Genomic DNA, 19,316 nt, shown 5'->3' with positions numbered 1-19,316 from the left:
GTCCTTGTTCACTTTTTTCTCACTGCTTCATCTTTTCCATTGGGTGAGCAGTGTCAGGAAAACACTAATAATACTATTTTATTGTCCTTCACCTCAGACGCAAACAATGCACGTTGTTAACAAGTTTTAAAACCCTGAGCCAAAATAACCCTCCTCCTTTGAAGATATATCAATCAGGTGTTCATCACAATAAACAAAATCCACATAGTTTGCTGCCTGTCTTTATTCAGGTAACTTCTTAAGCAACTAATTATATTGTGTTCTCTGGATTCATAATGAAATAGTATTGAAGGAAAAACATATGTGGATAGACTGAACCCCCCAAACTTCTTGGCTCCATGAAGAATAAAAACAGTAGAGTCAAATGCAATTCACAAGACAAACTCAATGAATATTTAACTCTCAAATTTATTTTAAAGCACAAAAAAATAACAGTATAAATAAAAACAAGTCATCTACAAAACCCAGCATTCTGTTCTTTTAACTGGGGTGCAGTGCGGAGGGGGTGTGGCACAGAATCTTCAGATTCCTGCAGTTTGCAAACATATAATTACTGCAATGTCACAGTTTGATATTGCACAGTAGAAAAGATTTAGCAAGGCAGAGAAACAAGCATTGGGCATTCAGATAATGGAGCTTGAAGGAAATGTGGGAAGAAGTCAAGATTGTAGCCCTGAGTGGGCTACTCTGTGAGAGCAGAGTATTAGGAATCCTAGATGGGATACCAGAAAGAAAAAAAGAAAATAAGAAAGAAAAGAAAAGAAAACTGAGTGTAAAGGATAGGCACTATTAAACCTGGCTTTTACAGAAAGTAGTAATATTTGTTACCTTTCAGTTTACTTCTCTTGATATCCTTTATAAATATTACCATATATCTCAGTAACTGTAACACAAATCTGTAAATACACACCAACGGATTGCTAGGTCCTGTCAAATTTTTATTCATTTAAGAACCTACTAATAGACTTACAACTTCGGCAGGTTTCAGATAATACCTTATAATGTAGCTATCAGGATGATAATAACCTGACATTAAAGTTGGGAAACTAGAATATAGACTGTCAGTGACTTTACATTATTTTATGTACTTGTAATATGGTTGTTTCATAAATAAACCTAGAAGGAACTGTTAATACTAATATGCTTAGCCTCTTGTTTCACGTTTAATAGGTGCAGATGCATCATACCTGTGGGTCTCTGTAAGTTTTTTTGTACTAAGATCCTCCTCAGAGTGCCATCCATCGCTGCTTCTTCTATATGGGAGTGATCTCCAATTACAGTCCAGTACATCATCCTGAAGAAAGGAAGTCAAGGAGATTAGCTTGGAGATAGTGCTGTGAAAACTGTCTCCTTCCTTTACCAGTGTCCCCTCAGATCACACGTGTCAGCATAACCCAGTCCCCTCATTAACCAGATTCCTGATCCAACTTGAAAACTGTACAGTGTCCAGCTTCAACAGTCTTGCAAATCAATACTGTAAATAAAATCTTACCTAAATGTAAACTCCTATCACTTGAAAGTGTATTATAGTGCCTGATTATTCATTTGAAATTATCTTATAGTGACATGTTACTCAACTTATCATATATAATACACAGGTAATTGGTTAAAAAGGTAAGATGAAATTCTAAAAGGAAACTGACATGAAATTGGAAGGAGGACATGGTGAAGAGAGGAATCTAAAGAGAGTCAGAATGGAGAGTGGGAGTGACAACATGACGAAAATATATGCATAAAGTCCTTGGAGGAGTTAGGGGGAATGTGGGAAGACTAGAGAGAGGGGAAACAGTTTGGGATGTATTATATGAGCAAAAAATGTGTTTTCAATTAAAAAATATAAAATTAGAATAAAGTCATTAGAATGATAGCCCCACCCCTCAAAGAGTACTATTTTCTTTGTCTTTTCTTTTTCCAGATAGGATAGCTCAGGCTAGTCTCAAACTTCTTATCTAGATGAAGCTGGCCTTGAACTCAATCTAAGTGCTAAAATTACAGGCAGTACTAAGTAACTGAAAAAGAAAGGTCTTTTTCGTTTAATGGATACCATATTCTATTCTAGTAATTGGGATTCTTTTTAGATATTTAAGATTTTCATTTAACATTATCTTCTTTTCATTATTACATGAAAGCTTTTCATCAAATACAATAGAAAGGATTTATTCAGAACAAACTGTCAAAATGTAAAGAAATTTAAATCTTCATATTTTGTTGTTCTTAATCTCCAAGCATTGTCTTTAATATGCTTAGCAAACACATACTAAATTCATAATGTAGAAAACAACTATAAAAGTATCTTGTGTCAACATCTGGAAAAGGAAACAGATCTGAGAACAGTATGGGGATTGTCAGGTCTCAGAAATCTGTTCCCCGGTGAACAAAACTACAGAACACTATCGATGAGCATGGATATTCACATTATATTGAGAAACAGAAACACCAAGCATCAACCTACCCTCTTTTAGGATTTACAGCAATAGCATAGGGCTCGCCAGCCATATTGGTCAAGAGTCTGGTGCAGTTGGGGCCGTTGAACTGTCCTACATTAATGGAGTACCTCAGGCTGGTCCAGTGAGTAGTATAATAGCTGAACCAGTGCATTCTAGAATGATCAGTCCAATAAATATTTCCTGCAACCCAGTCAACTGCAATGTCTCGTGGCCTTTTAAACTCAGGACACTAGAAAAAAAAAAGATAAAAGAAATACACCACAATATTTTCAGGGGAAAATTAGCATCATTATATGTATTTACACACTGGAATTGTGGGGATAGCACAGAATATTCTAGCTGTTATTACACATTTTTTTTCCAGAATTACAATCAATGTATCTATTGAGGAAGAACAGTATCTCCTATTCCTCATTTTCGCATAATGTCACATATGAAATTTACTCATATCTTTTAATGTGTCAGTTACCAGTGTTCTTTATGTATGGATATAATTTCATTTTATGAAGATATACTAACTTGCTTAACATTCAGTCAGTTCTGTCCATCTGAATTGTTTACAAGTTTGTGGCATTGCAATGAACACAATGAACATTCTTATATATGTCAATCAGAAGATACATATTCAGTTTTTTTAAAATATTTATTCAGTAACATAATGATTTAATCCTAAAGTATACATAGATAGTGCTGGAAAATCTTTTTCAAAGACTTTGACTAATACACATTTTCTGCACTGGAAGAGAGAGCAGATTTCTCTGGATCTCTGCCACATACAGTTGGCTTTAACAATTTTTTTAATAAAGTAGTATAGACATACACATTTACAGAGCAAAAAATTTCTGTGTATTTTTAGGAAAGTTGTGTTTTTTAGGAAAGTTGAAATATCTGTCTGAGGGCTTGCCTATTTTAATTATTATTTTATTGAGCAATAATGAGAAATAGGTAAAAGTATTCATAGAAAATTTTAGCAACTGAATCCCCTTGATCTCTTTTAATGGTCTTATTGCTCTAGTGTGGACTGCAAGTACTATGTTGAAAAAGTATGGAGAGCGTGGGCTGCCTTGCCTTGTCCCTGATTTCAGTGGGATTGCTTTAAGTTTCTTTCCATTTAGTTTATGTTAGCTATAGGCTTGCTGTATATTGCCTTTACTATATTTAGGTAAGTGTCTTGTATCCCTGATCTTTCCAGGACTTTAAACATAAATGAATGTTGGATTTTATCAAATGCTTTCTCAGCATCTAAGGAGATTATCATGTGCTCTTTTTCTTTCAGTTTGTTTACCAAACAAGGACCATGAATGGAGATAACTTAAAAGCCCTGCACAGAAGTAGTCCTGGGCAGCTCAGTATACAAGAGGGTTCCCTAATAATAGGACCAGAGACCATCTCTGACATGAACTCATGGGCTGGCTCATTGATCACCTCCACCTGAGGGGGGAGCAGCCTTACTAGACCACAGAGGAAGACAAAGAAACTAGACATGATGAGACCTAATAGACTCTGGTCAGATGGAAGGGGAGGAGGATGCCCCTATCATTGGACTGGGAGAGGGGCATAGGAGAAGAAGAGGGAGGGAAGGTGGGATTGGGAGGGGATGGGAGAGGGGGCTACAACTGAGATACAAAGTAAATGAATTGTTACTAATAAAAAAATTAAAGAAAGAAAATATTAGCAAAATATATATTCTGAAGCCTTTAGTTAACTTTGTTCCTTTGAATGGAACTAATATATTAATTAACTTGGCATGGTCAAGTTTATTGTACATAACCAGAAGTAAGAAGGGATTTCCAGGGGTATTATATCAAGAATGAAAACAACTGTTTCTGGTGAGTACTATGAGGAACTGATCCCAGTGAAGAAATGCTATGTTAACACATCAAATAGTCTTTTGTATGATTTAGTGATGAACACAAGAATATGACTATCTCAAAAAAACCCACAAACAAACAAACAAAAATCCCACAAAGTATCAAATAACAATAATTCCAAGGCACTGAATGCTGCTGACTATGAGTTTTTAAGAGAAAGGAAGTTGCTTTCACTGAACTATAGAACTCAGAGGCAATTCAGCAAGGGTGGAAAATATGTGCTATATTATTTGTATTTGCTTAGTTTAGCAGAATATAAAGTAAATATATCATTTTGTTTTCAGTGTAAATAATAATCTTAAAAATATATGAGACTAGGTGTTCATTTGCCATTCTACATTGTTTCTAGTCTATTATTGACTACTTATTATGTTTTAACACTCGTAGAACAAATATTTGCTGTGCAGAAAATATGATATTGCTGATCCATCTTGATCGTAAGAAAATATTTACTATTACTTTCATCAGATTTAAACACATAAACTCAAATTCTTGCCTTAATAGTACCACTGCAAAAACTACGGAAATTTCAACTTTTAAAATTAGTCTTTTTATAAGTTTTTATTTTATTTTTTATTTATTACAATTTACTTACTTGTTTTTTTTTTACCCATTCTATTTTTTTTTATTTTATTTTTTTTTATTTTATTTTTCTTTTTAGTTACATTTTGTTAACTCTGTGTCCCAGCTGTATCCTGCTCCCTCATTCCCTCCCCAACCCCACACTCCCTCCCTGGTCTCCTCCCTGCCCCTTTCCAAGTCCACTGATAGGGGAGGACCTCCTCCCCTTTCATCTGACCCTGTTTTATCAGGTATCTTCAGGGCTGGCTGCAAAGTCCTCCTCTGTGGCCTAACAGACTGCTCCTCCCCTGGGGGGGGGGTCAAACAGCCTGCCCTTGAGATCCTGTTAGAAATAGTCCGTGTTCCCCTTACTTTGGAAAACTACTTGGTTACTGAGCTACCACAGGCCACATCCGAGCAGAAGTTCTAGGTTATATCCATAGATGGTCCTTGTTGAGTGTCAGTCTCAGAAAAGACCCTGTGCCCAGATATATTTGGTCCTTGTAGAGCTCCTATCCTTTCCATATCATACTAACTTCCCTTCTTTCATATGATTCCCTGCACTCTGCCGAGGGTTTGGTTATGAGTCTTAGTGTCTGCTTTGAAACACTGCTAGGTAGAGTCTTTCAGATGCCTTTTGTGGTAAACTCCTGTCATAAGTTCAATGCACATCCCATTTGTCTTTCTAAATGAGGATTAATCACCTTCGCCTGTGTCCACTTTCTTGATTATCTTCTATAGGTGTGTAGATTTCTAAAGAAGCAGAAAAGCAACAAACCAAGTAATCCACTTAAAAAATGGGGAACAGAGCTAAACAGAGAATTTTCGAAAGAGGAACATCGAATGGCAGAGAAACACTTAAAGAAATGCTCAACCTCATTAGCCATTAGGGAAATGCAAATCAAAACGACCCTGAGATTTCACCTTACACCCATCAGAATGGCCAAGATGAAAAACTCAAGTGATAGCACATGCTGGAGAGGTTGTGGAGAAAAGGGAACACTCCTCCATTGCTGGTGGGAATGTAAACTGGTTCAACCACTCTGAAAGTCAATCTGGCGCTTTCTCAGACAACTAGGAATAGTGCTACCTCAAGACCCAGCTATACCACTCCTAGGTATATACCCAAAATTTGCTCAAGTACACAACAAGGACATTTGTTCAACCATGTTCGTAGCAGCTTTATTTGTAATAGCCAGAACTTGGAAACAACCCAGATGTCCATCAACGGAGGAATGGATACAGAAATTGTGGTATTTTTACACAATGGAATACTACTCAGCAATCAAAAAGGAGGAAATCATGAAATTTGCAGGCAAGTGGTGGGATCTAGAAAAGATCATTCTGAGTGAAGTATCCCAGAAGGAGAAAGACAAACTTGGTATATACTCGCTTATATAGACCTACAAGACATGATAAACATAATGAAATTTACTTACTTGTATCCCAGCTGTAGCCCCTTCCCACAACCCCTCCCAATCCCACTCCCTCCCTCTTCTCCTCCCATGCCCCTCTCCAAGTCCACTAATAGGGGATGTCCTCCTCCCCTTCCATCTGACCATAGCCTATCAGGTCTTATCATAACTGGCTGCATTGTCTTCCTCTGTGGCCTGGTAAGGCTGCCCCCACCCTAAGGGGGAAGTGATCAAAGAGCCAGCCACTGAGTTCATGTCAGAGACAGACCCTTATTCCCTTACTAGGGAACCCACTTGGAGACTTGTTAATACGTAGAGATTAAACATATAATATAGGATAAACATACTAAAATTTGTACACCTAAAGAAGCTAAGCAAGAAGGAGGACCCTGGGTAAGATGCTCAGTCCTCATTTAGAAAGGCAAATGGGATAGACATCAGAAGAGGAAAAAAATCGGGAAACAAGACAGGAGCCTATCGCAGAAAATTAGTCTTTTTATTTTTCTTCATTTATGCTGAAATACCTGGTTCTTCTTCAGTTTTACATGCATGCCCCTAGTCATTCTCAGCTACAAAACTCCATCCCTAAAGTGAATTTGGATGTTTCATTTAGTAATATTTCTTCCAGGTAACTGGCATGTTGACTACTGAGGCAAGACTAAATTCTTTAAATACAAATCAAATTTAGTTCTCATTTTTAGTTTAAGGGACACTCAGAGAAAGATGAAAAGGGCTGACATTTATTTTAAGCACCACAGATCCTGGTAGTGTACACATATAAATCTGTTCTGAGATATTTGCTCATGGTATTATTATTGTTGTTGTTGTTGTTATTGTTATTAAATTCACTTAGTATCCCGGTTGTAGCTCCCTTCATCATCTCCTCCCAGTCCAACCCTTTTCCCTCTTCGTCCCCTATCCCTCACAATAGTGAGCGTTCATTGATCTTCCCAAAACAGAGAGCTTTATTTACAAGAAGAAGACAAGGAAGAAGACATTCCTCACCATTACTCAAAGCCCCCCCCCTTTTTTAAAGATTATAATGCAATTACATCTTTTCCTTTTCCTCTTTTAAATTCTCTAATTCCTCCCCATACCCTTTATTGCTCTCTCTAAAATTCGAGGTTTCTTAATTTACTTTTCATAAGTGAAAATATGTATGTGCACATATAAATGTCTTTCTGAACACATAAATATAACCTGCTTAATCAGCATAAAATAATCGTATGTATGTTTTCATGGCTGACCATTTTGTATTAGATAAACATTCAGTGTGCTCCACCCAGGATAAGATGATATTCCTCATTTTCAGTATTCCTCAGTTTCTTGCAGTTCTTTGTATAGGGTTGGGGCCTCATGAGTGTACAAGGGTTTTGAATGATAGTACCCAGAGATAAGTGGTTCATGGGAAATAGATATTGACAAGAGACAGAGAGAGAAAGGGAAAGCTCTGATTACAATTTCAAGTTAATCTGATAAATACAAACAGAAAAAGAGATGATCTAAACTGAGACACAGAGATAGGAAAGAGAATGGCCTAGGAATAAAGAACAGTATAGCATGAACCATTTAACCCTAAAAAAGCAGAAAATCAAAACAAATCAAAACATGTGCTATATGAGAAAAGAAGTGAACATAAAATTGTTCGTTGGTTCCTTAGGATAAGCCAACAACGGTTCAATATACCTGACATAGTGACATGTCCCTTTTGCAAGTATGTAAACACATGACAAACATAAGCTTTGTTAATATTAATGTACAGCCTAGAAGACATGCATTGACGGATTTCTTCAGAAAAAAATAAAATGTCTTTATCCAGCTAAGATCTCTAAATATACAGATAATTTAGGGGCCCTGAGGCATCTTCCTATCAATACATTAGTCAAGTGAATGAAATCATTAGAGTTTATAGAAAAGCTGCCAGCTTAATTGTAACAAAATCGAAAAACAAAATTGATATTAAATTCTGTATACTATGTACACTATGTACTGTAGAGCTGGCTGTCACAGTTCTAGCTTCAGTAATAAAGAAGCTTTAGTAAGCACGTTTGTTTTAAAACGGGAAGAGAAACGATCTTTAAAAGAGAAGTTTAAGCATTCTAATTCTGGAAACCATGTTCTCTTTGTATAAATGTTATAGTTAGCTACATATTTTAAGAAAATTTAGTGGCTTACTCTGTAGACTCACCTCACAGTAGACTACCAGTACCATATTCTAACTGTAGGGCTTTCCTCAGGCACTTGCTCTATGCCCAGGTTAAGCCTGAGGCAACTATATATGAGAAAGATGTTAGGCCACTGATGTCTGACACAAAACCACAAAAAAGAAGTTTATATGCCCAGGCCTCATCACATAATCAGAAACGATTTGAATGGTGATGATAGTCTATTATCCATGTTCCCCATAAATTAACCAGTAACAGAGAAATGTTCTCAAATAATAATTAACTAAATCATCATCTGGACACAGAATTTACAGGTACAATCATAAACTTTATCAATGAATTAAAGTAGTTTTAAAAGGGCATAAAGAGCTAAATGAATTTAATGAAAACAGTAATAATGCCTGAATGGTGCCCAGAAAATTAGAAAGATATGTCTGAATGAAATAATGAAGGCATCCAGTATTTGAAAGCTGAAAATTGTAAAGAAATAAAAATATTGAAGAAAACTCAAGGTGAAATGGGAGATGGAATTTAAAATTCAGTAATCCAATTAGAAAACTCACCAGAAAGCCTTATAAATAAAATGAATTGAGTAGAAAGTAGAATATGAGGAGAAGATAAGGTAATTAGACCACAAAAACTAAGAATACCAAAAAATTAAATATGCACACACCGAGAGAGACAGACAGACACAGAGAGAATGAAAATTTTCGGACACCACTAAAATATAAAGTCTTCTATTCACATTCTAATAAATTAAGGGGAAGAATCCCAGACCAATAGATGAAACAAGATATCCATTAAGATAATGGAAGAAATCGTCCCCAAATTAAAAAATATATACCTACATGGATAAAAGAAGCATACAGGACACTAATGAGACAAGAACAGAAAATATATTAAATATATTTTCATAGAATATCATAGTTAACTATTAATTATATAGGAAAAAGAAAGAATATTGGAACCTGCAAGAGGAAAATAAAACAACAGAAGTTGTATATAAAAGAAAACCCACCAGAATACAGCTGATTTCTTAGTGAAAACTTTGAAAAACAAAAGAGCCTGGAATAATGAACTCCAATATATCATGGATGTCAAGTTAGAATTCCAGATCCTTCAAAAATTTCTGCCATAATTGAGGATATAGACATTTCCTATGATACAAACTGGATTAAATGATTCATGTCCATGAAACTCTTCCTACCGAGAATATTGGAAGGAATACATCAGACTGAAGAGAGGAACAAGCATAGCCAAGAGACTATAAAAAGAAAATAAATGAGGTTATTCCTACCAAACATAAACAAGGAACAGGAACATAAATAGAAAAAAAATTACAATCAATACACACTTTTTAAAAATAAAATAAAATATTGATGGTCTCAACTTGCCATCCGCAAAAAAATAGGTTAGTTCAACAAATTAAGAAACAAAATTCATCTTTCTGTTCTTTACAAGAAATTCAACTTAGCTTTAAATATATCAACTACCATAAGGAAAAAGATAAAGTAAAGATATTTCAAAAAATGAGGGAGGATGTAAGTGGGCATTGATATTATGATATCTGACAAAATATATTTCAAATTAAAACTAACCAGAAGCAATATAAAGCAGTTTATTCTAATCAAGGAGACAATTAACCAATAACAACCTTACAATTCTAAATATATATGCACTAAATGCTGGCACACCCAATTTCAGAAAAACAGTACTACTGTACTTAAAGACACAGATCAACTAAAAAATATTAGGTAATTTCAATCACCTATTTTCTCCAATACAGAGCTTAACTGGACAATGAATGAATGAATCAATCAGAATCATTCTATCAACCAATAAGCAAAGAAACAGAGATGTTAAAATTGAAGAATATCATGTATCAAATGGATCTAACAGGTATCTATACCATTCCAACCAAACACCAAATAATATCCAATCTACTCAGCATTTCATGGAAGAATCTATAAAACAGACTTCATGTTGAGACACAAAACAAATCTTAAAAACCTAAGAAAAAAGAAATCTAAATAGTTTCATCTATTGTATCTAACCACAATGTTATAAAGTTTCAAATCCATAGCAAACAAATCTAGTAAAAACAAAAACAAGTAGCACTCAAGCAACATAAGACAAGTGGACTAAAGACAAGAGCCAGAAAATTGTTACAAACCTCATGGAATTCACTGAAAAAGAGACCATAGAGCAAAACCTCTGAGACAGATTTTTTTTAATTCAATTGACAGGTGATTTTATTCTTTAGGAGAAAAATTATTCCATTTGTCTTGTTAGAAAGAACATTGCAACTGTACAAACAAAAAAGATGATGAAAGCTCTTTTTTTTACTGTTTATTATTATTAGTTACATTTTATTAACTCTGTATCCCAGCTGTATCCTGCTCCCTTATTCCCTCCCAATCCAACCCTCCCTCTCTCAGCTTCTCCCTGCCCCTTTCCAAATCCACGGACTGGGGAGGACCTCCTCCCCTTTCGTCTGGCCCTGTTTTATCAGGTATCTTCAGGGCTGGCTGCGGAGTCCAAAAGGACCAAATATATCTGGGCACAGGGTTTTTTTCTGAAACTGTTTCTCCAACCAAGGACCATGTATGGATATAACCTAGAACCTTTACTCAGACGAAGCTCGTAGTAGCTCAATAACCAATTGGTGTCCCATAGTAAGGGGAACAAGGACTATTTCTGACAGGAACTCAATGTCAGGCTCTTTGACTCCCCACCCCCCAAGGTAGGAGCAGTTCTGCTAGGCCACAGAGGAGGACTCTGCAGCCAGCTCTGAGACAGATTTTTAAAAGTCCTAAGAAGAAAATCTACTAACATTACACAGAACAACCAGGCTGCACAACAACAAATAATGAATAAGGTAGGAGGTCGTGAATTTGAAAGAGAGCAACAACAGGTATATAAGAGAATTTGGGTGAAGGAAAGGGCAGGAAAAAATCATGTAATCATATGAAAATCTCAAAAAATACTTTTAAAAGATAACAAAAGTCACAAGTAAATAAAGTATATAACTCAAGATTTTGGAAAAACTAAAGTACATATCAAAATGAGAAAAAAAAAAAAACTATCCTGATTGTACAGGCCATGGGTATAGAAAAATCACAAGTATTTTTTTAACTGTAAATAGCTGAGTCTGAATTTTAAATGCAAATGTGTAATCATATCTAGTATTCCAAACATTTTCATGGGTTTCCTTGCCACTAAAAAATAAAAAGCCATATTAGAAGGTTCATAGATCGAGCCATCATCAGAGAGACTCCTTTCTGCAGCACATGGAAAATATACAGATACCCACAACCAAACATTACTCACAGAGTGACAGAAACCTTAGAACACACAGCTCTAAATGGAGGCTTCCCTCAAATTCTTCCCCTCAGAGATCAGGGAACCCCAAGTAAAATGAGTCTTAAAGAGTGTAAGAACCAGATGGGTTGGAGGAAGACATGAGAACAAGTCCCTCTAAACTGAGCAAAGGAGAAGGTACTCTGATGTTACAAAAACAAAAGTAATCATCAGTATCAACCAGTTACAAACTGTACTGGCAATAGAGACAAGCGTGCAAAATATACTTGTGCAATCATGGCATAAAGGCTATGGGAGTAACAAGCTACTTATTTTTAAAATTGGATTTTTAAGGTCCACTCTGTGAGATGGAAGCCATACATTACACAGAAAATGTGTCCAGGAACTTGGAGAATACATAGATCATGGGCTCAAGGGAAACCCTATTATTATTCTGCTTAAATAGAATGGTGACAAAATGATTATTAATTGCATAGTGTTATACCCATGAAGCAGAGCATCACTCAACAATTATCAGAAAAGTTTATTTTTGTTGCAGTTGGCAATTAACAAAGAGTTCCACAAATGGACAATGAACAGAGTGAAAAACTTTTGGAGTGCTCAGCCCTAAATGGGATGTTTTAAATCAAACCATTTACATCAAGGCTCAGGGATCTATGAGAAAGAAGTGGAGGAAAGATTTCAAGATGCAGAGGTCTTAGATGACTCCAAGGAAAGAGTGTCTTCCAAATACAAAAGGATCAATCCAGGTATGAATTCAGAGAGAGTGATGACAGCATACACAAGACACTACAAGTTCAATACAGACAAAATCCTAAAACTGAGAAGGAGACACAAGGTCCCACACCTAAGTAGCTATTTCTAGTTGATACTTACTAGTAAAGAACAAATGGGTTTTCTAATGGAGTGTCAACTACATTCTAGCTTAGACTCTGTGCGCAGGAATAATTGACCAGTACAAAACAAATCCCTTCTGTGTACTTTTTGTTTTGCCTTAGTATTTTTGCCCTCCTGTTTTACTTTCTTTTACTCTGTAGGCTTTGCTTTTTATATTTTTCTTGTTTTGTTGTTTTTTTTCTCCATTTGTTTGTTCATTTTAGAGAGAGAGATGGTGGGGGAAGAACAGAAATTGGGTAGGTAGGGAAGATGGGAGGATTGGGAGGAGACTCGGGAAAGAATATGAGTAAAATGTATTACATGTAAAATTTTTAATATAGTTCAAAAAATAGAAAAAATTGACAGAAGAATACAACAAAACAAAAACCCTAATGTATTTATCATTCAATCATTGGAACATGTGATTTTTCTCTTCTTTGCCTGTAGATTTAGAGAGCAAAATCCATGTGTTATAATCATCTTTTGGGAAAAGTTTTGAGTTTTGTTTTCTAAGAATCACAGAATCCTTAGTCAGTATTTTTCAACACTTATATCAAAACTTACAAGATAAAATAGATTGTGTATTCTCTGAACCAGTTGGTGACCAGCTAGGAACTCTTAGAAACACAGAACTTTAGGTAGCATAATAAATGTTTCTTTATACACAAGTTGGCTTACAGAGAAATTATGGGCTCAGATAAGAAATTGACACAAAAATACTTGTATGAGTTTGTGAAATCACATATGTTTATTACCTGGAATGGGATTTAGAAGTTGTGTGCTTCAATACAATAATTAGTTTTTAGATGTGCAATTGAACATGTAAATTTCTGTGGAATATACACTAAATCAGACAAGATTCTTCCATCTTTATCCATTAAGTCACTGGGATTAGAAAACAATAGAAAAGAGCACAATGCAATTGTCTTCATTGGGGTAATCTTCACATTTTAAAGATACTGTAGTGCCTGAAATTTCTGTAGAACTTCATGTAGAGACACCTGGCAAAACCCATGGCCTGAAAGTCCTCAACTCTACAATACTGGCATTGAGTCAGCTATTAGCTATTAGCTGACTCAGTTATCAGCACATTAATGTTCCTTAGTAGAGAGTACTATTCTACAGTAATTCACAGCTTTCCTGGTGAATGCTGCTAATTATGTTCTTTCTGAATGGACTGGAGAAAATAGTCTAGACCTTCTAACAAAGTCATCATAATCATTAAAACCTAAGTTATATTTCATACCCAGTTTTAGACAAGCCTGATGAAAACCTTTAACCCTGATTACAAGCAATTTGTAATGAAGTTAGAAAAAAATCTATGGACATAAATGTAAAGAAATATGTACACTGTGTAAATCAAATATGCGCACACAAATATATGCCTGAATTAAAATGAAACTTAGTTGTCAAATATTAAATCATTTTGACATTTGAGCTATAATATATGTGCTTACTAAAGAACACTGAGTATATAAGCCTACCTAAAAGCAAAATTAAATAAAATAACTTGAATTGGAAAATTATACCAAAATTATTGTAACATCTAAATGGTATCTAAAACCAAGAATCAGATCAGATATCAGAGATGCAAATCATCTTAAGTACAACATGTAGCACATAGCATCTTGCCAGGCAATTCCATGAACATTGTCATTGCAAGCAGTTAAATAGTTACAAAATGTGATGGTCAATATAAAAAAGTAATATATTGCAAGTGATCAATCTGTAATAATTGTATGACATAGAATTAATCAGTTATTAACCCAACACCTAACACTATTAGATCAGAGAAACCAAAGGACTGATAAAGCATAGGAGAGAATTTGAGGCCAGTCAATGCCCTTCATGACGCCATCAGCGAATGAATGAAGTCACACGCAACCTGCATTTGAATGAGTGGAGTGAGCACCGGCTCTATTTTCATTCAGAGCTGCAGGGCGCACACACCCTCACTCGGTTGTGGCCTGAGAGAGAGGGAGAAGGAACGGTTCTGCACGATGTGATCTCCTACTTCCCCCCTCTGTCCTAGACCTGTTCTGAGTAGAAGGGAAATTTACCTAACACTGCTTACGGGAGAAAGGTCTGAAGAAGAAGAAGAAAAAAAAAAAACAACTCAGTTACACAGGACATTTTACTAACTGCATATTTAATCTAAACCTGAATTCATTAATTAATTCTGTTACTCTTTAAACTGTGCCTGAAGAAATATCTCGGCAATCAAGAATGTGCGCTGCTTAGGCAGAGGACCAAGTTTTCAGACTATCCTTGTCAGATGGCCCACAACTATCTGTAACTCCAGCTCCATGGATTTTCTAGCCTCCAAAGGCACCTGCATTCATGAGTACATGTGCTCCCACCCCCCCCCCCACAATGCATTTGCTTAAATGAAAAAAAAAAAAAAAAAAAAAAAAAAATATATATATATATATATATATATATATATTCTAAAAACCTAATTAAAATGTGTTCAATATTGCATCAAATGGTATTCATGTAGCTTACATTTTTATTTATAGCATCTAATTAGAATGGGACCCACAGCTCATCAGAGAGCAGTCATTTGGCTTATATCTTTATGATGGATTCTGTTGTAAGCAATAGTGAGGAGCATAAACAGGCACCACGGTGCACGGCAAGTGTGAGAATTCGATTAGACCTTCCTTGCTGTAGGGCCCTTGACTTGTGAAATGTATGGAAAAAAAGCCAGGCTCCTTCAAGAGAGATATCCATCTATCTTTTTCTTCCAGGTTACTTCAAAATACAAAACACCAATAACATGATACGTTTTATCACAAACAGAGATTGTCAGTAAACTGCAAATCCAAGAGAGTGGTCTGCTTTATTTTTCTCACAACTCAGCGTGATAATCAGCATGCCCTTCATAGATCAGCCAAATGCTCTCAATGCTCTCCTAAATGCCCTTCTCAAAAAACGGACTAGTGAAACTCTAGTTGGTTTTCTTGTCCCATAAGTAGATTTCTGATAGTCTCAAAATTGAAAAAGTTTTCCCCATGTCACATTACTTTTTAGTGCAAGAAAAAAAACAACATATTTTTTCCATTACCACAGTAAGATGAAAAATGCTTTTGCTTATTTTATATATACAATATATATATGCATTTTAGATATAAAATAAAAAATGTTCAAAACTACTATTCATTTTCATTCTTAAGTAGCAAAGGTAAACACATTCAAATAAAACATAAACCAGAATTTACAGTAAACAGCCGTCAACGAAAATAGAGAGAAATATTTATGTCTATGTGGCCTGAATAACTGATTACCTTAATTCTTCAGGCACTTTGATTTTATTTTTTAAAGGAAGAATGTGGAAAGAAGGCATGGCCTTCAAACACTCTGCATTTACTTACAATCAAGCCACTATGCGTTGGCTTCTTTTCTCTGCCATCGATCATTTTGTAGAAAATCCCACCTGGATTAAACTGAGTACTCCAGACAATCACATTTCTTTGATAATACACATCCATCCCTGTTATTCTTGAATTACGTTCAACATGAGAAATCTGCTGATGACCGCCACTGTAGTTGAATGGATATACAAAACCCAGGATGTCAGTGTCATTAGCTATGTAGAGAGCTTGATCTTCAGAGCCTGCAGATTATTATAATAAAATACAAAATAGAAGAAATTTCAACTAGAGCAAAAGTAATGATGTACCTTAAATTATCTTGAGTTGTTATTTTTTTATACAATCTCTTCCAAAGTAAAAATCAGGTATATGATACATATATTACTCTTCATGACATTTGATTTCTGTTTAATAGTTTACAATAATCTATAGCAGTCATTTAGTTTTTTTCTAATTAAAAAGCTTAATTTATATGCATACATTTGGCATTTGAAAAGGATGTATTTGTTACATTAAAGTTTTGTAATTTATAATTTATTTCTAATCGATTGCAACAGTACACCCTAAGTTTTGACACTTGTAACACATACTATTATCATTTTCACACTAATTGAAAAGGAACACCACAATGAGATTCTGGTATTATTAAAATATTAATTAAAACGTAGAGCAATTTGAGCTGCATATATAGTTATTTTTAAATAACCATGATAATAATAATAATAATTCATCTTGAAAAGTTGTATACATCATATTTGTAAGCAAATGGTGGCCTGAATTATTTAAGTTTTAACCACATTTTATCTCACTCAATTTGATAATATACAATATATTTAATAGTCTAAATATTCCTCAATGTTTAGTATTCTTTGGATATTATGTTAGTTCTTTTTCAATTATTTCAATTTCTTACAGAAATCATGGGAATAAATGAGTACTGTGAGTTTATAAGTGAAGAACCAAGCTTCTCATTGAAATAAATATAAGTATTCTGATTTTATAAATGAATAACCGAGCCTCAAGGACCTCAATAACCTCCTCTAGGCCATGTCATGTTGAAAGTATGGTCATAGGACTCAAATTTAAGTGTACCTAACACTGTTCACATACATGATACATGACATCGCAACAGTTTTGTCATAAAATTGTCTTATTAGTTATACTGTGTAGCTGAGACTATTAAAGCTATATAATTTTCTAAAATTACATGAGCAATAAAATATATATTCAACTTAAAAATTGTATCAGGAAGTTGAGAAGAAACTAATTTAGAAATAAGATTTTATACTCAAACTATAAAAAATTATACACAAACAACCTCCTTTTTATAATCCTAGCCCTTAGGATTTCAGGGTTTTACAGTGGTACAATAATTTTTACATTCACTGAAACAGAACCATCAATGGAAACACTTAATTTAGGTTATCAGACTACTGCTTAAATATTTTATTCTACTGACAAACCGCTTCAAACACAACGTAATTTTAACACCTTTTGCTTTATATTTAATGATTTTTCCTGTAAACCACTTTGAATTAGGCTAGTTAAGAAGATAAGGCACAGACACAAGGGGGCAAGTTTGAGTGGTGTGCTGAGCAGTGGGGCAGTGCAGGCCAGCATAATTGATTGCAGATGTTGCAAAGTGCTCCCAAAGGAGACTTTGGAAGTTTCCAGAATAAAGAAATGATATTTTTAATTAAATGGAAATATTTAATTGTTCACATTTCAAAGTAAAATAGTCACATTGTCTTAATATATACATATTTATATTTTTAAGAATAAGTCTTTTGATAAAACGCAACATACAAATTTTCTCCATTAGATATTCATGACAGAGTTGAAATGCTTTTTTAATTACCTTACCTTTTGCTATACAGCTGTTGTTTTTTTCTTGAAAGTTCTGGTCACAGACACACTTATAGGATCCTTGTGTGTTTAGACAGTGGTGGGAGCATATGCCAAACAGCAGGCATTCATTGAGATCTACGAGAGAAGAGCTCAGCATCCATCTTCACTATTGCAAGTTAAGAACTCCTCTAAGAACTAAACAGAAAACCTGAGCACCCATCTGCACATGAGTAGGGCTAAGTCAGCAATAAGTAAAGAAGTCACAGGTGATGTCTGTGATTTAAAATATGCCACTGAATTAAGGACATAAATAGAGCCTAGAACTAATTGCCCTAAATTATGTAATAAGACTGTAAGATAACTTCTTGCCTCAAATTAGATTAAGTACAGTAAAGTAACTTTTTTCTGTTTAGCATTCCACAACTCTCTAAAGGCTCAATGCTAGACCAAACCATTCTCAGTCACACCTGCATATGACACAGTGAAATCATACACTCAACTTTGGGCATTCTGTTCCCTGTGCTATTATGGCACTTCCCCAAGGACACCTGAAGCATTGTAGTTCCAACTACGTTCTGTGTTTGAAAATATAAACAGAAATGAACATTTACTTTATATCAGAAAGAATTATTCAGGGAAGGAGTAACATGTATCATCAACACTTAATCATCTAAATTATAGCAGATTGTTCTGCTTTGTTTAGGGTGTCAGCTCTTTCTACAGCTTACCCTTGACATGGAATCTATGATAAACCTGTGTTTTACCTTGTAAAAGATTCCTCATCTTTTAATATGGCCATTCTGATTTCATACATTCACCGTGTCTGCACACAGCATCCCTTCAATCTTTTCTGTTTCTGTTCAATGCTCTGGTCTTTATTTCCTCTGGTTATTTCAAGGAAAGTGTTTTGAGTTTAATATAAAACAACAATATTTATTCTCTTTTCTTACATGAGCAAGTGAAGGACCCTAATAAACTACATTACAAAATCTAGGTAATGCCTCTTTCTTTCTCAATATAAAATGGAAATTGCTTTCTTTACTATAAAAATATATTTACTTTAGACACATATTTAACTAATGTGCAGAACTGACTTGCATCTATGACAGAGGTGTGTATAAATCGTGAACAAATGGCAATATGAAATGACAAATATAGTTATGGCTGTATTTTACCTGCAAGAGAATAAAATAAGAAAATATTGAGAACAGAATTCCTAAGTTAGTAAGCATCCACAGGAACACAGCCTTCAGGTTCAGACTCTTCAGGTAATTAATACTGTCGGAACTAATGCCTGAAGAGTTTCTGTGGGTATGTATTTTACATATAATTGACAGAGAGCCATAAAAAGAAAAATGGTTTTAATTAAAACAGAGAAAACTTAGTTTATCAACTTTCAGTGTCACATGGTAATAAGAAAATAGTCCACCTGAGCTGA

General features: G+C 34.8%; 1 protein-coding gene across 1 annotated transcript in view; it reads right to left on the bottom strand.

Moving 5' to 3' along the window:
• Lrp1b (LDL receptor related protein 1B) overlaps window positions 1-19,316 on the bottom strand; it is a 2,073,786-nt gene that overhangs the window by 89,709 nt on the left and 1,964,761 nt on the right. The window contains exons 75-78 of the mRNA XM_055599725.1: window positions 17,894-18,013; window positions 16,031-16,272; window positions 2,453-2,676; window positions 1,188-1,294 (exon numbers count right to left, since the gene is read on the bottom strand). Coding sequence (XP_055455700.1) covers window positions 1,188-1,294; window positions 2,453-2,676; window positions 16,031-16,272; window positions 17,894-18,013 — 693 coding nt within the window. The remainder of the gene's footprint in view (window positions 1-1,187; window positions 1,295-2,452; window positions 2,677-16,030; window positions 16,273-17,893; window positions 18,014-19,316) is intronic.

Source organism: Psammomys obesus, unplaced genomic scaffold (genome assembly GCF_907164565.1).
Source record: "Psammomys obesus unplaced genomic scaffold, mPsaObe1.curated_primary_1811, whole genome shotgun sequence".
NCBI classification, from domain to species: Eukaryota; Metazoa; Chordata; class Mammalia; order Rodentia; family Muridae; genus Psammomys; species Psammomys obesus.
The sequence above is the reverse complement of the archived record's forward strand: the minus strand, read 5'-3'. Positions and strand labels throughout refer to the sequence as shown.